Raw genomic sequence first — 18,732 nt, 5'->3', positions numbered from 1 at the left:
TCCTCAGACGGGCACTGTAGCCACTGACCACAGTAGCTATGTGTATTAAAATTTAGAATTCAGTTTTTCAGTCCCACTAGCCACATTTCAAATGCCACATGCAGTTAGTGACAACCATGTAAGCACAAATATATGCAGCATATGCTTAATTATTTAACAAATATGTATGGCTTGCCACCACAGTGAACCCAGCATATATAACCTCTGCCCACACAGAGTTTATATTTTAAAGAGGAAGAAAAACAGTAGACCATAAATATAATGAGGAAGTCAATTTTTCTATCAGTTGAAGTCCCAGCTGGAAACCAATGACATACTCAGTTGAGTCATTGAGAAGAAGTCAGTAAAGGGAAGATTTACCAAGATGTGGGCAGAGCTCAGGGAAAGCAGTAAGAAATAGTGCAGTGCCCAACCCCCACCACCACCATCATGGGGAGCCATTCCTGTTAGGGGGCTGGAAATTGGATGAGCAGGAGAGTTCCCAAAAACCAATGAGAAGAGCTGTAAGGACTGGGCCTCTAGACTAGAGACACGGTCACAAGGGGACATTGGTGGACAAAGGGCCTCAGGACTCTGAGCCCACTTTCTCCTTTTTCAGAGCTCCTGCTCCTACCTCCCACTGGCCCAGGCCCAGGGGAGCTAGAGGCAGGGGGGGAAAGGGCAGAGAGCGAATCCAGGGGGACAGGGAGTACTAGACAACCTACATGGTGAAGGTAACACGTGCTGGGAGAACACTGCAGGGTGAGCGATCAGGAGTCGGGACAGGGGTTGGGCAGGAGGGCAGCCACGGAGAGACTCACTTGGAGCAGGAGGTCTCATTCCTTGGTCATCCTGCTTTCCTGTGACTAATCGTGACTCCTGCCTCCTTCTCTCCTCCCTGTGGCTCTTCTTTCTGCTGCATGTGGCGTTGTCTCTGGTGGCACTCCCAGGTCCCTCAGAGCCAAACTAAGCCAGGGCAGATCTGCTCAACCACTAGGAGCCTCTGTGCTCTGTTTACCTTACACAGAGGGGACAATGTTTAGTTTTTTTTGTTTGTTTGTTTTTTTAATTTTGAACAGACTATTTTTAAAACAGAAAATAATTTTATAGAAAATCTGAGCAAATAGCATAGAGAGTTCCCGGGTATCTCACACCTGGCTTCCCTACTATTGATTTCTTGCTTTAGTGTGGGACATTGCTGCAATTATTGAATGACAGATTATTATCTAAAGTTCATGTTTTATTCTGATTTTCTCAGTATTTACTATCACCTGGACCTGTCCCCCTGCCTATCTGCCACTTTCTAACCCTGCTACCTGTTTTCTCTAATCTCCCTCCCAGCTTTCAAAAACTAATAGAGACTTCAACTATACTACAAAGCAATAGTAACAAAAACAGCATGGTATTGGCACCAAAATAGACAGGTAGATCAATGGTACAGAATAGAGGACATGGACACAAACCCAAATAAATACAATTTTCTCATACTAGACAAAGGGGCCAAAAAAATGCAATGGAGAAAAGATAGCCTCTTCAACAAATGGTACCGGGAAAACTGGAAATCCATATGCAACAGAATGAAACTAAACCCCTACCTCTCACCCTGCACAAAACTCATCTCACAATGGATCAAGACCCTGCATCTTATAGAAGAAAAAGTACTCCCAAATCTTCACTTTGTTGGCTTAGGATCAGACTTCCTTAACAGGACTCCCATAGCACAAGAAATAAAAGCAAGAATCAATAACTGGGATAGATTCAAACTAAAAAGCTTTCTCTCAGCAAAGGAAACTATCAGCAATGTGAAGAGAGAGCCTACAGAGTGGGAGAATATCTTTGCCACTCATACTTCAGATAGAGGGCTAATTTCCAGAATCTATAAAGAACTCAAAAAACTCTACACCAAGAAAAAAATAACCCAATCAACAAATGGGCTAAGGATATGAACAGACACTTCACAGAAGAAGATCTACAAGCAATCAACAAACATATGAAAAAATGTTCACTATCTTTGGTAATAAGAGAAATGCAAATCAAAACTACCCTAAGATTCCATCTCACCCCAATTAGAATGGCGATTATCAAGAATACAAGCAACAACAGGTGTTGGCGAGGATGTGGAGAAAAAGGTACACTCATACATTGCTTGTGGGACTGCAAATTAGTGCAGCCACTCGGGAAAGCAGTGTGGAGATTCCTTAGAAAACTTGGAATGGATCTACCATTTGATCCAGTTATCCCACTCCTTGACCTATACCCAAAGGACTTAAAATCAGCATACTACAGAGATACAGCCACATCAATGTTCATAGCTGCTCAATTCACAATAGCCAGACTATGGAACCAACATAGATGCCCTTCAATTGATGAATGGATAAAGAAACTGTGGTATATATATATATATATATATATATACACACAATGGAATATTACTCCGCCATGAAGAATAATAAAATTATGGCATTTGCAGGCAAATGGATGAAATTGGAGAATATCATGTTAAGTGAGATAAGCCAATCTCAAAAATCCAAAAGACAAATGATCTCACTGATAAACGGATGATGACACATAATGCGGGGTGGAGAGGGGCAAGAATGGAGGAAGGAGGGACTATATAGAGGGAAAAGAGAGGTGGGAGGGGTGGGGGGGGGAAATAACGGAATGAATCAAACATCATTACTCTATGTAAATGTATGAATATGCAAATGGTATGCTGTTACTCCATGTACAAATAGAAACAACATGTATCCCATTTGTTTACAATAAAAATAAAAAAAATTTTTTAAAAACTAATAGAGAATAATCATAAATTGGTGGTGTGTCCAGTCTTGTGAGAGAACATTTGCGAACAGGAGATAGTTATAAAGGAATCTACTCATGCCAGGTGTTTCCAATAGTCTGGCACCCAGCCTTCAACCCAGCCCCTCCTCAAAGCCATTACTGAGAGTCCCCTCATGCTTCCATCCAGCTTCCCCTAATGTTAATATCTCAAAGAACCAGGGCTGTCTTTTTAGTCATCTACAATCTGTGAGTTTTTCAGACTCTCTTTGTTTTCCATGACTTGACACTTTTGAAAACTCTTGGTCAGGTATTTTGCAGAATGTCCTTCAATTTTCTGGGCATGGTGGTGCATGCCTATAACTCCAGCAACTCAGGAGGATGAGGCAGGAAGATGGCAAGTTCCAGGGCAGTCTCTGCAATTTACTGAGACTTGGTCTCAAGGTAAATAATAAAAAGGGTTGGGGATGTGGCTCAGTGGTAGAGCAATCCTGGGTTTAATCCCCAGTACAACAACAACAACAACGACAACAGAGTCTGGAATTGTGAGTTGTTTTTTCATGACTAGACTGAGGTTATGCATTTGGGGAATGAATACCAGGAGAGGAAGTGCCTTTCTCATGACATCACATCAGAGGAAACTTGGTACAGCATGGCAGAGAACAATGATGCTAACCTTGATCACTCGGTTAAGGTGGTATCTGTCAGATTTTGCTACTCTGCAGTTACTAATTTTCTTTTTCCATACTCCATTTGTTAAAAAGTAAGTCCAGCCCCTACTCCAGGGAAAGGAATTAGGTTCCTTCTCTGGAGGAAGGAGAGGCAAAGAATTTGTAGACATATGTTAAAACTACCACAGTAACTAATATTATGGGCTAGGTACTTTTTGACTATTTCTCCTAAAAGTTTCACCCATTAATTTTAGCATTCACGGGACTCTTTCCTGCAGCACTTATTACTGTGGATTCAAATGGTGATTTTCTACTTCTCTGATTTCTTCCACATTTATTATCTGGAATCTTCTGTAAGGACAGTCTGTCTTTTTTATTCATTTACTTATCTATTCAATCATTTATTTATATCACTATTCATGGATGCATATTTTATTTTTGAGGTATAATTCAATACTGCTGTTATTTTATTGCTCAGATTTGGACATTGGGGCCTTTCTTGGACTTGCTCCTGTGGCCTGTCAATATGACTTCATCCCTTTTTTTATTTTGCGTTGTGTAAGTGTGCATGTTTGTTTTGAGCACGACTTTACTTTCTGTCAGTATAAAATTCTCCAGACCTGCCATGTATTTTCAGCCCCCGCTGCTGCATGGCTGGCATGTACCATTTCTCAAAGGGCCTCCCAGGGCATTTGACATTTCACTGCTGCTATGGTAGTGATTTCATTAGGCCCAGATCAGATCCTTTCCTTACAGTGGTAGCATCCAATAGGGCTATTGTCCCTGCCCCAGTACCTAAAAAGTGATGTGGCCACCAGATACAGTGGTGCGCCCCTGTAATCCCAGTGACTCAGGAGGCAGGAGGATCCTGAGGTTAGGGTTAGGGTTAGGGTTAGGGTTAGGGTTAGGGGCAGGAGGATCACAAGTTCAAGCTCAGCCTGGGCAACTTAGCAAGACCCTGTCTCAAAATAAAATTTAAAAGGACCGTAGATATAGTTTAGTGATAGAGCACCCTGAGTTTAATACCCCCCCAAAAAAGGTGTGTGTCTTTGGGTGCATTATCCTAAGTAAACCTAAATGTCCTCTTCTGTAAAATGGGAAACAGTAATCATGCTTCCATATGGAATTGCCACAAGGATTAAATGAGAATGGGGGTGAAGCAGTCCACACGCTTGTTATGGCGCTTACACATATTTGTTGAAGATGGTACTACTTCTGGTGGGGGTGACTGGTGTTCAGGGCATAGATTCTGGCAGCAGACTGCCTGGCTGTGTAACCTTAGTAAAACTCTCTGTGCCTCAGTTTCTCTTCTGAAAAATGGGGAAAATAACAATGCCTGGCTCAGAGAGCATTGGGAGGGTTGAGTGAGTCAATATACACACAGGGCTCAGATCAAGGTCTAGCATACAGGAGCACTTAACTGTTATCTATCATCATTTTTGTAATTAGTATTGTAGACTAGCTCTCTCTCTTTTGGTGTTATCCTACCCGTGATTGGTAGGCCAAGCATTATATAGAAATAGAAAACTATCTAGTTTTCTTCAATGAAAGAACTAGATTTTTAAACGTAAGAGATGGTAGCTGGGTACAGTGGTGCACACCTAAAATCCTAGTTGCCCAGGTGGCTGAAGTGGGAGACTCGCAAGTTCAAGGCCAGCCTGGGCAACTTAGTGAGACCCTGTCTCAAAAGTTAAAAGGACTGGGGATGAAGCTCAGTGGTAGAGTGCCCCTGGGTTCAATCCCCAGTACTAACAATAAGTAAGTAAGTAAGTAAGAAAATAAAAAATAAATAAATAAATGTAATAGATGGTTAAGGTTTTGCAATTTTAATCTCTAGAAGAAAAACAGCCAAAGTCAAATGTATAACTAGTTTGATCTCTGTCAGGTGCTGCTCACATTTTCTCCTGTGAGGTGTTGGCAAATGAATGAGTTGGAATTACTTAATTCACATCTGTCTCATGCTGATGCGTGAGACCCACATGGCGAATGACTTTGGGGAAATTCTTTGTAAATCCATCAACTTTGGCCATTAAAAAATGATATCCGTAGGGGCTGGGGTTGTGGCTTAGTGATAAAGTGCTTGCCTAGCACCTGTGAGGCACTGGGTTCGATACCCGGCACTACACAAAAATAAACAAATAAAATAAAGGTATTGTGTCCATCTACAACTAAAAAAATAAATAAATAAAAAATAAAGGTCTATCAACATCTAAAAAAAATTTAAAAAAAAAGATAACTGTGATCAGCCAATGCCGAGGGACCCTTTGGGGAGTGGGGATGGAACGAACCCATTTAGTGACATGATAATTAGGATACAGGGAAGAGTGCTGACAATTTGGAGATGTTTTCTCTGAGAAAATATCAAATGACTTAGAGTTTACAGGATATTAATGGATAATTAAATCAGCAATTTGTTACCGCAGTGGGACAGTTGTGGCCCTCTCCTCTTTGCATACCAAGTCAAGCAGCTAAAGGCAATTCTTGCTCTGTCTTAATTATAGGATACAGTGTCACAAACTGGAAACCGCAGTGGGTTTTCTTGTCAGGAATGTTGGGATTTTCTCAGGGTTAGTGTGGAAGCTGCCCTCAGGGAGTGGAGAAGCCTAAGGGGCGAGGGAAGGCCCCAGCTCAGAGTCTTTGTGGGTAGGAGTCCCTTTCCCTTTCTTTCACCCACCTCAGACGCCTCTCCCTTCCTCATTCCCACAGTGCCCTCCTTGAAACCAACTGGAGCAACTGTTTGACAAACATTTCCCCAAACCAGTCACTTGTGAACAACCTTTAGGCCTTGCCTCATCCACAAACCATATAGGTTCCATTTGCTCAGCATTTTTACTTTAATAAACTTATTCTGAAAAACAAGAATGCCCAATTTAGCCCCATCCTAATCAATAATATCTGCAGAGCCAGAGAACTCTGATGATATTGAGAACTGGCACTTGACCTTAGCCAATGGTTGAATGGGGTCTCATCTCTCCAAGAGGACAAACCACTTATATGGGAACAGGAACAGAACAGACAAGGCCTATAGGGAAAAAAAGGGGCTCTCATTTTTCTCCAGAGTAAGACAACGACACCGGCAAAAAGGCCTTCTAACATTAAGGGACTCATGCTTATCTCCTCACTATTGACAAGTATTAAGGTTCCTACTGTCCCTGAGGATCAAAGGTGAGGAGACTGGGAAGAGTAAGGGTGGAGGGTGGTCAGTGAGTGGGGTCTGCAGAGTGGGAGCAGGCAAGTGACCTGCAAAGTCATCCTCCCTTTATTAGGAGGTGCCCCTAGAGTCTGGTCAAGTGACCTAGCAGTCTGTACTAAGTCTGGGGGCACCTCAAGTATTCTCTGGTCTGGTTATTGCCCACATAAAGAAGATAGGGGTCTTTCTGGGTAGAGTTTGTTAAATAAATTATACGAGGCCATTGGTTTGGACTGAACTACTGTACTAGGCTCAACTGATCAAACCAAAATTGAGTTGCTCATGATGAAGTTCTTTATTACCGACCTGAAAAAAAGTTGTTATCTGACCTTCCAAGACATCAGAGGAGAAAAGATATTAAATTCCCAAACAAGTCAGTTTTAGCTGACATGATAAAGAAATTCCCCTCTGCTTTAACCTTTACAAGGGAAGTAACTTTGACACAAACAACCTGCTTTTTGTTTTCTGCCTCTGCTTTCCTTGGCCTTTTCTGTCTTTAAAACCAACCTCCTCTACTCAGCTTATCCTATTTTATGGGATAAGATATCGCCCAATTCTAGATGTCAAATAATGATCTTTAAGTGTGTGATAATTTTGTCTTTTGATGCTTTAAAGCTGACAAAATGCTGAATCACAAACTTTGGATCCCACCAACATCCCAGTACAATGGTAATAGTTCTTACTGGGCCTAACTTGCAAGGCAGGAAGCAATGAGGAAGGGTTGCAGGGTGAGGTGAGGGTCAGACCAGAGAGAGCCACAGGATGCAGGCCAAATAGTTTAACTTCATCCAAGTGACAATGGGAAGCCCTGAAGGACTTTAAGGCAGTGGCATGAGCAGGTTTGATCTTAGTCTTTCTGGTGGCATTCTTCTAACTGCATTGAGGAGGTCAGGTTGGAGGAGTTGAGGCTGAGGCAGGATCCAAAGGAGAGACAACCAAACCAAGGTAGTTAGCTGAAGTGAAGAGGAGATAACAGACTCCCAAGATCAACCCAATGGCTGACCCAATGGGGTGGGCTGGAAGTAGGAAGAAGAGGAACTTACGATGATTCTTGGTTGGAACATAGGGAAAAGTATCATAAAGGACAGGAATGAGGAGGAAAAGCAGGATAAAATTATTGGCGCATTAAATTATTCACATGAAGAGTTGAAGGGACCTGTCTTTGGAGATGTCTGCTCTTTGGACTCACTGACCTAGAGTTCAGGATGAAGCCACATCCCCAACCCTTTATATATATATCATTTAGAGACAGGATCTTGCTAAATTGCTTAGGGCCTTGCTAAGTTGCTGAGGCTGGCTTTGAACTTGTGATCCTCTTGTCTTAGCCTCCCAAGTTGCTGGGATCACAAGTGTGTGCCACTGAGCCCAGCTAAGGTGCATTTTTTATTGTAATAAAATTCACATAAGAATCACCATACTAGCAATTTTAAAGAATAAAATTCAGTGACATTTAGCACATTCTCAGTTTTGTACAGTCATCACCACTGTCTAATTTCTGAATATTTTCATCACCCCAGTGGGCAAGTTTGCAACAATTAAACTCCTCACCTCTACTCTGGCACCAGCAACCACTAATTTGTTTTCTGTCTCTACTTATTTGCCTACTCTGGACATTTCATATATGTAAGTACAATATGTGGCCTTTTAAGTCTGGCTTTTTTACATTTAGCATGTTTTGTTTTTGTACTGGAAATTGAACCCAGGAACACTATACCACTGAGCTAAAACCCTAGCTCTTTTTTATTTGAGAAAGCATCTCAGATAGTTGTTGAGGCTGGCCTTGAACTTGTGATCCCCCTGCCTCAGCCTCCCAAGTCACTGAGATTACAAGCTTATGCCACTACACTAGGCTAGCGTAATGTTTTTAAGGTGCACTATGTTGTAACCTATATTTATACTTTATTCCTTTTTATAACCAATGAATATTCCATGATACAGATGTCCCACCGTTTATCTATTCATCCATTCATTAGTGGATGGACCATTGAGTTGTTTCCAAGGGGTTAACTTTGTGTGTGTGTGTGTGTGTGTGTGTGTGTGTAGTTCTGAAGATTGATTTCAGGTCCTTGCACATGCTAGGCAAGTGCTCTACCACTGAGATACCTCCCAGTCCTTTTCATTTTTCAGTTGAGACAGGGTCTTTCTAAATTACTCAGGTTGGCTTCCAAACTTGCCATCCTCCTGACTTAGCCTCCTGAGTTGCTAGGTGGGGAGTTTGTCGGTGGGATTACAAGCATGTGCCACCATGCCTGACCAGGGGTCAACGTTAATGTATTTACTTACTTGTGCTGGGGATTAAACCCCCAGGACCTTGTGCATGCTAGGCAAGTGGTCTACCACTGAGTAGCACCCCCAACTCTTATTTATTAGGTACTGGGGTTGGAAACTAGGATACTCTACCACTGAGCTACATCCCTAGTTCTTTTATTTATTTATTTTCTAATTTTTAGACAGGGTCTTACTAAATTGACAGGATGGCCTCGAACTTGTGATCTTTCTGCCTCAAGTCTCCTGAGTTGCTGGGATTACAAGCATGTGTACTACTGTACCCAGCTGGAGCCAGTATTAATCTTTATAAAGCAAGAATACTAAGGAGGTTGAGAAAAGGAAGTCGGGGAAATAGAGAAAACACAATCTCAGAGAGGATAAGTTCTGAAAAGGAGGGTGTGGCAAGTAGTGTCCAGGGAGAACCAATGGGAGGGTCCGGACACACAGTACATCACCTGGGATTCCAGACCTTTCATGTGAATATGGGAGGTGGGCCCCTGGCATTATTGTCTTTTGAAATGTCCTCAGATGAAGGTGACATAGCCAGGACTAGTAGCTGCTGAGATAAGACTTGCTGAGCATGACCTGGGGGGAGGGACACCTGTTAGGACTGGAGGAAAGAATGCCTAGAAGGCAAGCAAGCTTTTGGGGTGAAAGCTGGAAGAGCAGGGATTTTTCCATTCATTTTCTCTGTGAAGTAGGGTAGTCATCTGTTGGGGGGCATGACTGTTTTATACTCTTCTCCCACTTTTTTCAATAGTTTTTTCTTTCTTTCCTCAAAAATCCCTTTCCCAGTCAGGCGCAGTGGCACACCTGTAATCCCAGCGACGCGAAAGGTTGAGGTGGGAGAATCAAAAGTTTGAAGTCGGGGCTGGGGATATAGCTCAGTTTGTAGAGTGCTTGCCTGTCAAGCACAAGGCCCTGGGTTCAATTCTCAGCACCACAAAATAAATAAAAAAATTTAAAAATTTTTAAAAAATTAAAAAGTTTGAGGTCAAAAGTCTAGTGAGACCTTGTTTCAAAATAAAAAATGAAAAGGGCTGGGAATGTAACTCAGTGGTTAAGTACCCCCAGGTATGATCCCTGGTATAACCACCCCCAACCCTCTTCCAACAATTGGAAAATAAAAATAATTTAATTTTCAATTTTGACCAAGTAAATCAATTGCTACTGTTTCTTCCTCCTTGAAGTCAACTTAGCTACGTGGATAACCTGGCAGGTTGGACAGTGTTCTAGGGTCCCTCTTCAGCACTCCTTCAGCATCTTTACTTTCAATTTCTTAGAAAACAAGGACAAACTGTAATTGGATGACTGTTTGCCAAAACAAAAGCCAACTGTGTTGGGCATCAACTCAAAACCAGAATTGTCAACTATATAAATATGTGTACCAGAGTTTCCGCCTCCACGTTCAGGTATTCTGAGAACCCAAAGGGTTGAGGTCAAAAAACAGCATTTTTTTCTGCAGTTTATTTTTTTTTTTAAATACATCTTTTGTTTGTAGGTGGACACAATACCTTCATTTTATTTTTATGTGGTGCTGAGGATTGAACCCAGGGCCTCCCATGTGCTAGGCAAGCATGCTACCACTGAGCCACAGTTCCAGTCCCAGAAAACAGCATTTTAGATTCAGCAAACCATTTCTATCCATTTTCTTGGACAATTTAGAGTTTTCGCTACTCAGGTGGAGCCAAGTTTTGTTTTATTTGATGGACTAACTGAGAGGTACAGCAGTCTGATAATTTACACAGAAGTTATGATTGAACAGTGAGGTCTATCATTCACAAAGATGTCAGCACATATTAATCCCACAATATATATTTTTGGTTTCATAATGATTATTCTTTTTAAATTTTTCTTTAGTTGTAGATGGACACAATACCTTTGTTTTATTTATTTTTATATGGTGCTGAAGATTGAACCCAGTGCCTCTCACATGCTAGGCAAGTGCTCTACCACGAAGCTACAACCCCAGCCCCATGATTAAACAGTCTATCTTTGACATTTATGCTTCCTTTAGTGATAGTAGCTATAAAGCAGTAATTCTCAATCTTCTTTGGATTCTTATCATACTTTGAGTAGTTTTTTATGATATAAGTAGTTTTAGACCAGAAGTTACAAACTGGCAGCCCAGACTGTAAGGTAAGTTTTTTGTTTGTTTGTTTGTTTATTTGTTTGCAGTGCTGGGTATCAAACTCAGGGCTTTATAAATGCTAGGCACTTATAGCTACTTCTGAGCTATACTCTCAAGCTCATGGAATGAGTTTTGATGTCTCCATTAATGTTTTCCTGAAAGTTTTACTTAGTCATCAACATTTAAAAATCAGGGGGCTGGGGAGATAGCTCAGTTGGTAGAGTGCTTGCCTTGCAAGCACAAGGCCCTGGGTTCGATCCCCAGCACCAAAAAAAAAATCAAATTTCTGGCATAATCTGAAAAATTGGGAGATGCAGTAATTTGGTTCTGCATACCAACAATTGGCACATACTTCATGGTGGCTTCCCTTTCAGACCAGGCCTGCTTCTGTTCTCCACAGCCCCTGTCTCATGTCTTTATGTTACCTTATGGTCCTGGGAGCACCTGAGTTTGACCAGACCCCTACTCCAGGATAACCAACAACTGCTCAAAGTGAATGGCTGATTGCACTGTCATTATTTGCTGTCTCCACTGAGATCAGGGACTCCTTGAGGACTGGAGTATCACTTGTTTTATGTGCTTGTGCACCTGTAGCCCCATGCCTGGCACAAAGGAACTCAGTACAACTTTGATTAATGAATCTCTGAAGTTCAAGTCTTTGCAAGCATTTGACTACAGATGTAGAAGTTGAAATTGTAGTGATGCACCTCAGGTACAAAAGTTCAGACATTCTGAGCATGAGGATTTCTAATCCTTACAATCTTAGATCAGTCTGTCTGTGGAAGATGTGACTAAAGGATGGGCATGGTGATGGAGGACATTTCTTGCCAGATCAGTTCAAATTCTCTGGATCTCTTTTGAGTCACAATATGCATACCAAAGACCCTAAGGAATTCTGTAGCCAAACAACAACTAAGAACCTACTTTACTTGGTTTAAGGGAATGTTTCCTAATCACCTCCCTTGTCATTATTTTGACACCCAACCTTTGATTTTGTAACATTGCCCTCTTCCCAGATATACTAAACAGCAAGCTATTTTTTAGTAATGGTGAACTGAAAGTATCCTGGCTAAGAGAATTTTGCAAGAATTTTGGGACAGTCCCAGGGGTCTGGGCCCCTGGGGTCTCTCCCAGGGTATTGCTATAATGGCATTGGGAAACATGGTTTTCACTTGTGGGCTTGTTACAAATCAGTTTTAAGCTCTCTGGTTTCTTTTTCTCCTTTGGGCCATGAATCTCTGAAGATATAATAGCTTACATTTGTATGGCACCTAATAGTTTCCATTATTCACATGCATTTCTCAGTTTCTCCTTGCAGCAACCCTGAGGATAGGAATTATTACATTTTATAGATGAAGAAATGAGCTGAGAGTTTCAATGATTTGCTTGCCATCCAAAGCTAGCCAGGAACAGTGCCCGGACTTAAACTCTTCTATTCTAGATCTGATGCTCCTTGGTACTCCATCATTGTGTGTGTGTGTGTGTTTCTTGAACACATTAGTTAGCTTTTTGGACAAATCAGAATATTTGCTATACATTTCTAGATTTGGGGATTGTAATCCCTTCCCCCAAACTAACACACAGATTCTGCTGTTGTCTAGTGAAGCCTGAAGCCCACTATGGGAAGGTACTACAACTGATGGTTCTCGCACTTCGTTGGCCTGGAGTCCACACACAGGGGCGTCGAGGGCACTCAAATTGCGCTGAAGAGTCCCAGGGCACAGCCCAGCCTCTTGCTCCTTCACCTAGTCCTTCCCACGCCATCGCCACCGTGCCGCAGCGACACAAGCCCCAGCTGCATCCAGACGTTTTCTCCGAGGAGTTGCAATCTCGCCTCTTATTTCCCACTGTCCTGTGGGAGGAGCCACTCGCGTGAAAAGCCTTATTTTCCGAAAGCCTTTAACCCGCTTGGCGGTGCCGCTTGATGTTTTTGCATTCTCTAGGTCTGGAAAAGGCGGGACACAGGCTGGCAGCGTTGCCGGGGCGAGCTCCGTGGTTTCCAGCTCCCCGGGGAGGCGAGGGTCCTTCACCCGCGGATCGCCTGAGGGAGGGGAAGGAGGTGGTGCGGGAGCAGGGACCCGGAGAAGGGAGGGTGAGAGGGGCAGGGGACGAGGAGGGGGAGGGGAAGAAGTGGGGGCTGGGAGAGAGGAGAAGAGGGAGGAAGGGACGGGAGGAGGGCAGGGGGAGGAGAGCCCAGCGCCGCCCGCACGGCGCCCTCCTAACCGTGCGCCGAGCGCGCCGCCTGGGCCCTAAGCAGTCGTAGGCAGGAGGCGACCCCCGGTTTCCAACGTGGAAAGACCGCGCAAACTTTGGGGCGCGCGGACCCGGGAAGTGAGCGGAGGGCCTGGACCACGCCGTGGGACCCGGCGCGGCTCCAGGGCGCGAGGCAGCTGCTGGGGCCGGGCCAGGGCTCTGGCCTCTTACCCGAGGATTTATGCGCCGCTCTGGGTCTGGCCGAGCTGTGCTTTCTGTAGAAGGCAGAGGCCAAAAGTCCATCTCGGTTCTGGCTCTCAGATCGGAACGGGGGAGCTGGAGGGTCAGAGGTTCACCGGAATCCTCAGCCGGCTCCTCCAAGGGGCTCCTGGGCTCCTGGAAACTTGCAGAGGAAGGGGAGCTTGTGAGCAGGAGTGAGCCCCCATGAAGGATGAGGTTCTCTGGTTCAGGAATTCCGCTCTCCCAGCCTGTGTGAGTGGTGGGGTGAAGGGTAGGGTCACCTGAAAGGAAGATGGCTTGTCGGGGTTCATTGGGTAGGTGGTTCACAGGGAGGTCCTGTCTTCTAACATGACTAAAGTGCTGAGCATCTTAACTAGTGTTGCAGTGACGCACCCCTGTAATCCCAGATACGCAGAAGCTGAGACAGGATAGAAGGTTGCAGGCCTGCCTGTGCAACTCACTGAGACTCTGTCCCAAAATAAAGAAGGACTGGGAGCTCAGTGGTAGAGCACCCCTGAGTTCAATCTCCAGCATCTGGAAGAAAAAAAGTATCTCAGATAGACACCTTACCTTCCAGATAGACACCCTCCGCCTGGTGAGCTCCTGGGATTCTTATCAAATAGAGACAACATTTATTGTATTTGGTCTCCCTTTTTGCCTATTGTTCTCTCCTTTATTCCCAAGTTATAAATTCAAACTTTTTTTCTACTAACACTTGATTGGATGTCTTCCTTTGTTCTTTGACTATCCAGTCTCCCCTAGTCTTGGGACATCTCATGGAAGACTGTACTAAGAATGCAACTCTGGAGGCTCGGGTCCGTTCAAGATTCGGCTTCACCCGTAACCCACCGCCATGGCCGAAGAAGGCATTGCTGCTGGAGGTGTAATGGACGTCAATACTGCTTTACAAGAGGTGCTGAAGACAGCCCTCATCCACGATGGCCTTGCACATGGAATTCGCGAAGCTGCCAAAGCCTTAGACAAGCGCCAGGCCCATCTTTGTGTACTTGCATCCAACTGTAATGAGCCTATGTATGTCACGTTGGTGGAGGCCCTTTGTGCTGAGCACCAAATCAACCTTATTAAGAAACTAGGAGAATGGGTAGGACTTTGTAAAATTGACCGAGAAGGCAAACCCGGTAAAGTGGTTGGTTGCAGTGGTGTAGTGGTTAAGCACTATGGCAAAGAATCTCAGGCCAAGGATGTTAGCGAAGAGTACTTCAAATGCAAGAAATGAGCAAATAAAGTTTTCATTCATATTCCTAAAAAAAAAAAAAAAAAAAAAAAAAATGCAACTCTGTGGATCCAGACTTTTCACCAGATGATTCTGAGCTCCACAGTAACTAGTTTTATGCCTTCCCATAAGTTACTTAACCTCCCTATACCACAGTTTCCACTGCTATAAAATGAGAATGATTAAAAAATAATACCCATCTCCCAAGGTTGACTGGAGGATTGAATTAACCCATTCAAGCAGAGTTTAACTAGTGTCTTAGTCTACTCTGTGTTGCTGTAACTAAGCCTGAGACCGGGTAATTTATAAGAGCAGAGATTTATTTTAGCACATGGTTCTGGAGGCTGGAAAGTTCAAGAATATGACACAGACATTTGGCAAGGGCCACATGGCAGAAGGTGGAAGGGTAAAAGAGTGTAAGGCCAAACCCACTTTTATAATAAAACCATTCTTCCTGATAACCCACTTCCAAGATAAGGACATTGATCCATTTTAAGGATAGAGTCTTCATGACTTAATCACCATTTATTTGGCTATACCTCCCAAGACTGTTCATTATCGAGGATTAAGTTTCTAACACATGAACATTGAGGAACACATTCGCACTATAGCATTTGGTCTTATCGATCAGAGCCAAGGCCCTCTTTCTCCTAAACTGCCCCTTTCCATCCCTTTACTTTACTTCCTAACTCATTTCACAGGGAATTGCTTGACAGTATGTTTTCTGTATTTATAAATATCTTATTGCTTCACCCTCCTGTGTGTGTGTGTGTATGTGCGCGTGCGTGCACGTGCACTACTGGGGATTGAACCCAAGGCCTCACACATGCTAGACAAGTGCTCTACCACTGAGCTACGTGCCCAGCTCTCAACCTAGTTTTTAAGTTCTTTAAACATAGTTTATTTTTATGTATACCTAAGGACACCAACTTAATATATTGCACATGTATTGAGGCTGGAGGATGGAAGTTCAAGTCTGGCCAGGGAAACTTAGTGAGACCAATTCAAATTAAAAAATAAAAAGGACTAGGGATTTAGCTCAGTGGTTGAGTACCCCTAGATTCAATCCCCAGAACCAAAAATAGAAAAGTTTTCTTTCATTTTTTTCCAGATTGGCCAATCTTTACTAATTTGTACTAGAAAAATAAAATTTATCAGTTTAAAGTGTAAATGCAGTTTCTATTCTGTAACCAGAAAATTAGTCTTTTTCATTAGGGAACTTTGAAATATCAAGATCCCAGGCAAGGAACTGAAATCACAGAAGGTTCATACAAAATCCAGAGTCCAGGAAAAGTGAGTTGATTGGTCTTCATGGTTGTTTCAACTAATCTAATGGACTTTCACCTTTCCAGTGATTTTCTTTTTTAGGCTTTAAGATATACAAGTGCTCTTCTATTTGTATTTCTGTAACACTTTTTAAAAAATTTCCTGGGCTGAATGTGTAACTATATGGTAAAACACTTGCCTGGCACACAGAAGACCCTGGATTCCAACCCCAGCACCACACAAAATAATAGTGATAATGTTTTAAAAATCCAAATTTCTAGTTCACTTCAACCAGAGTTACCTTCCATTTTCATTGAAAATTAGGACAATACCTTGCTTGGGCAGTGGAGAGGGTCCTTCATTCAACAGAACTGACTAAATATCTACCAAGTACAGGCCCTGGGCTGATACTGAGAGTAGAAATCAAGACCTGGCCCTTGTCTGTGAGGAGCTCCGGGTCTTGTTGATGGACACTCATCTAAACAGTAACATACAGTGAATTGTCTCAGGGCTTGGTGGACTTGAGAAGACAGACTTATTGCAACCAGTCGGACACCAAGGCCTAACTGCTATTGTAGGGTAGAAAGATAGCAATGAGGAAGAGACAGGAAAACCTGCCGAGATAACATTTCTCTGGCTGATTATGAATCTTTAGTTGATGTGCAGGTATTTTCCTGATGTGAGACTTGTGTGTGTGTATGTGTGTGTGTGTGTGTGTGTGTGTGTGTGTGTATTTTGTCCTAATCATGTTATCTTATGTACTAGCCATCTAATTGCATTTTATTTTTTAAAAATATTTTTAAATGTTGATGAACCTTTATTTTATTTATTTATTTATTTGTATGTGGTGCTATCAAACCCAGTGTCTCACACATGCTAGGTGAGCACTCAACCATTGAGTCATAACCCCAGCCCCCAATTGCATTTTTCTGATACATTAAGAGTATGCTTTGTGATTCCTCCCTCTGTTGAAAAATGCGATGAATTTATACTACTCAGATCCTATTCCATCATATTTTAATAACTGGCCAAAAATTTTAAAAATAGTAGTTCTTTTATCAGGTATGATTAAGATTTTTGTTTGGGTTTTTATTTGTTTGTTTTATACTGGGGATTGAAACCAGACACACTTTACCACTAACCCACATCCCCCAATCATTTTATTTATTTTTTAAATTTTGAGACAAAGTCTCACTAATTTGCTGAGGCTGGCCTCAAACTTGTGCTCCTCCTGACTCAGCCTCCTGAGATGCTGGGATTATAGGCATGTACTGTGGTACTCGGCTATGATTGAGCTTTATAAAACATATATACCTTAAACTTTTAATTTTTATGTAAAGCATATAATTTTACATTCATCCCCAATCAGCAGATGTTAGGCTCAGTGGTGATCCTCTGAAATTACTTATTTTTTTTCTTGGATTAGACCCACCCTTCATATATTGGGTTTATGATTTCTAACCTCTCATTTTCTATAGTGAGGAGAGAGCCACAGTATCAGTGTGGAATTCTTTTAGGCTTTGAAATTTCTGTTTCTAAACTTTTGTATCCCACAACTAATTTATTGTTGCACTTTTTATTGTTTATTTTTCAGTGATCTGCTTTTACAGAGTCTTCTCAAAGCATTTAACTTCATTTTCATAATTTGGGGTTTTGTTTTGAGGAGTTTTTTTTTTGCAATCAATTTTATTTATGTTAAGTAATAAACATAAATACATTTTAGAACAAATAACTAATTCTAAACATACAGCTCAGCAGACCTGTGTTGTTTCATTTTTAAAATGCTGGTCATGACCCAATGAATTTATTTCACCCCAGTAGATTGGTATGAATACCTGCAGTTTGAACACTACTGTGTTAAAGAGCAGCCTCCTAGGTTCATGGCACAGTGGCAATGGTGGCCTTTAGAGAGGAGAGCGTCAATAATCCAGAGAGCTGGTGAAGCAGTGTTCCATAAGGAGAGCTTCTACTGTATTAAAATTTTGTTGGGTTAAATTTCTGGGTCAACCACTAGAGTTTGGAAATCTCATTGTGTCTAAGTTTTGGCGTCTATGGTTTGAGTTTTAAAGATACCTGACCTGGATCTAAAGCTCTCAAGCTTACAATCAGTGTTAATGGCCCACAAATTTCATGTTACATATTTAACCGACCCTCACTGAGCTATTTTAAGGTCATTTGATTATATTCTTTTCTATGGATAGAACAAGGAGATTGATTGATAAAATGTCTAAGCTAATCTAAGAAAATATTCTTCCTAGTTTATGACAATGTTTGAGGCTTCTAAGAACTTCTACTTAAGTCTTAGCCTGTTTTTTTCTCCAGAGACACAGAACTTGAAAGATGTCTGATGGATCAGAAAAGGGTTTCAGAGCAAGAATATTTAAATTGAAGTCAAGACCTTTCTTCTCATTATGGAGGTTCCCCGATACAAAAGGTATTGGGGTCTAAGCTGTCTGAAAGTATAGTCAAGGCAGGTGGGGATTTTCCTAGGCTGCTAGTTTTATTTACCTTTGTCTATAGGCCTAGCTCTCAGAAGCTTACCCATTTTCAAAATACCTGAAGTTCGGTTTTTCAAGATGGCGGCCTAGAGGGTGGCTGCATTACGTGTTGCTCCAGAACTCAGGATTCAAGAGAGGAGATATTGAGACGCTTGGGACCAACTCAAAGTAGCCGGGTGACTCTCACCCCCTGGGGGGGCATCCCGGATGGGACGGGGGTCCTGGAACGCAGGAAACTTTGTGAAGTAGAACTGCCGGCGAGACGCCCCTCCCCCCGCTGGAGC

At 42.4% G+C, this 18,732-nt stretch overlaps 1 protein-coding gene across 1 annotated transcript; it reads left to right on the top strand.

Annotated features, from left to right (window-relative positions):
• The first annotated feature begins 14,260 nt into the window (after nucleotides 1-14,260).
• Nucleotides 14,261-14,709, top strand: LOC306657196 (small ribosomal subunit protein eS12-like). The gene has a single exon (XM_079132964.1). It carries the CDS (start codon nucleotides 14,304-14,306, stop codon nucleotides 14,685-14,687), a length of 384 nt encoding a protein of 127 aa, XP_078989090.1. The 5' UTR covers nucleotides 14,261-14,303; the 3' UTR covers nucleotides 14,688-14,709.
• The last annotated feature ends 4,023 nt before the right edge of the window (nucleotides 14,710-18,732 follow it).

This window comes from Sciurus vulgaris, assembly GCF_902686455.1.
Source record: "Sciurus vulgaris genome assembly, chromosome: 3".
Taxonomy (NCBI): domain Eukaryota; kingdom Metazoa; phylum Chordata; class Mammalia; order Rodentia; family Sciuridae; genus Sciurus; species Sciurus vulgaris.
Note: the sequence above shows the minus strand (reverse complement) of the source record. Positions and strands in the feature narration are given on the sequence as shown.

Excerpts from the sequence above, each read along its gene's own strand:
- LOC306657196 (XM_079132964.1), top strand. The coding sequence starts at position 14,304 with ATGGCCGAAGAAGGCATTGCTGCTGGAGGTGTAATGGACGTCAATACT.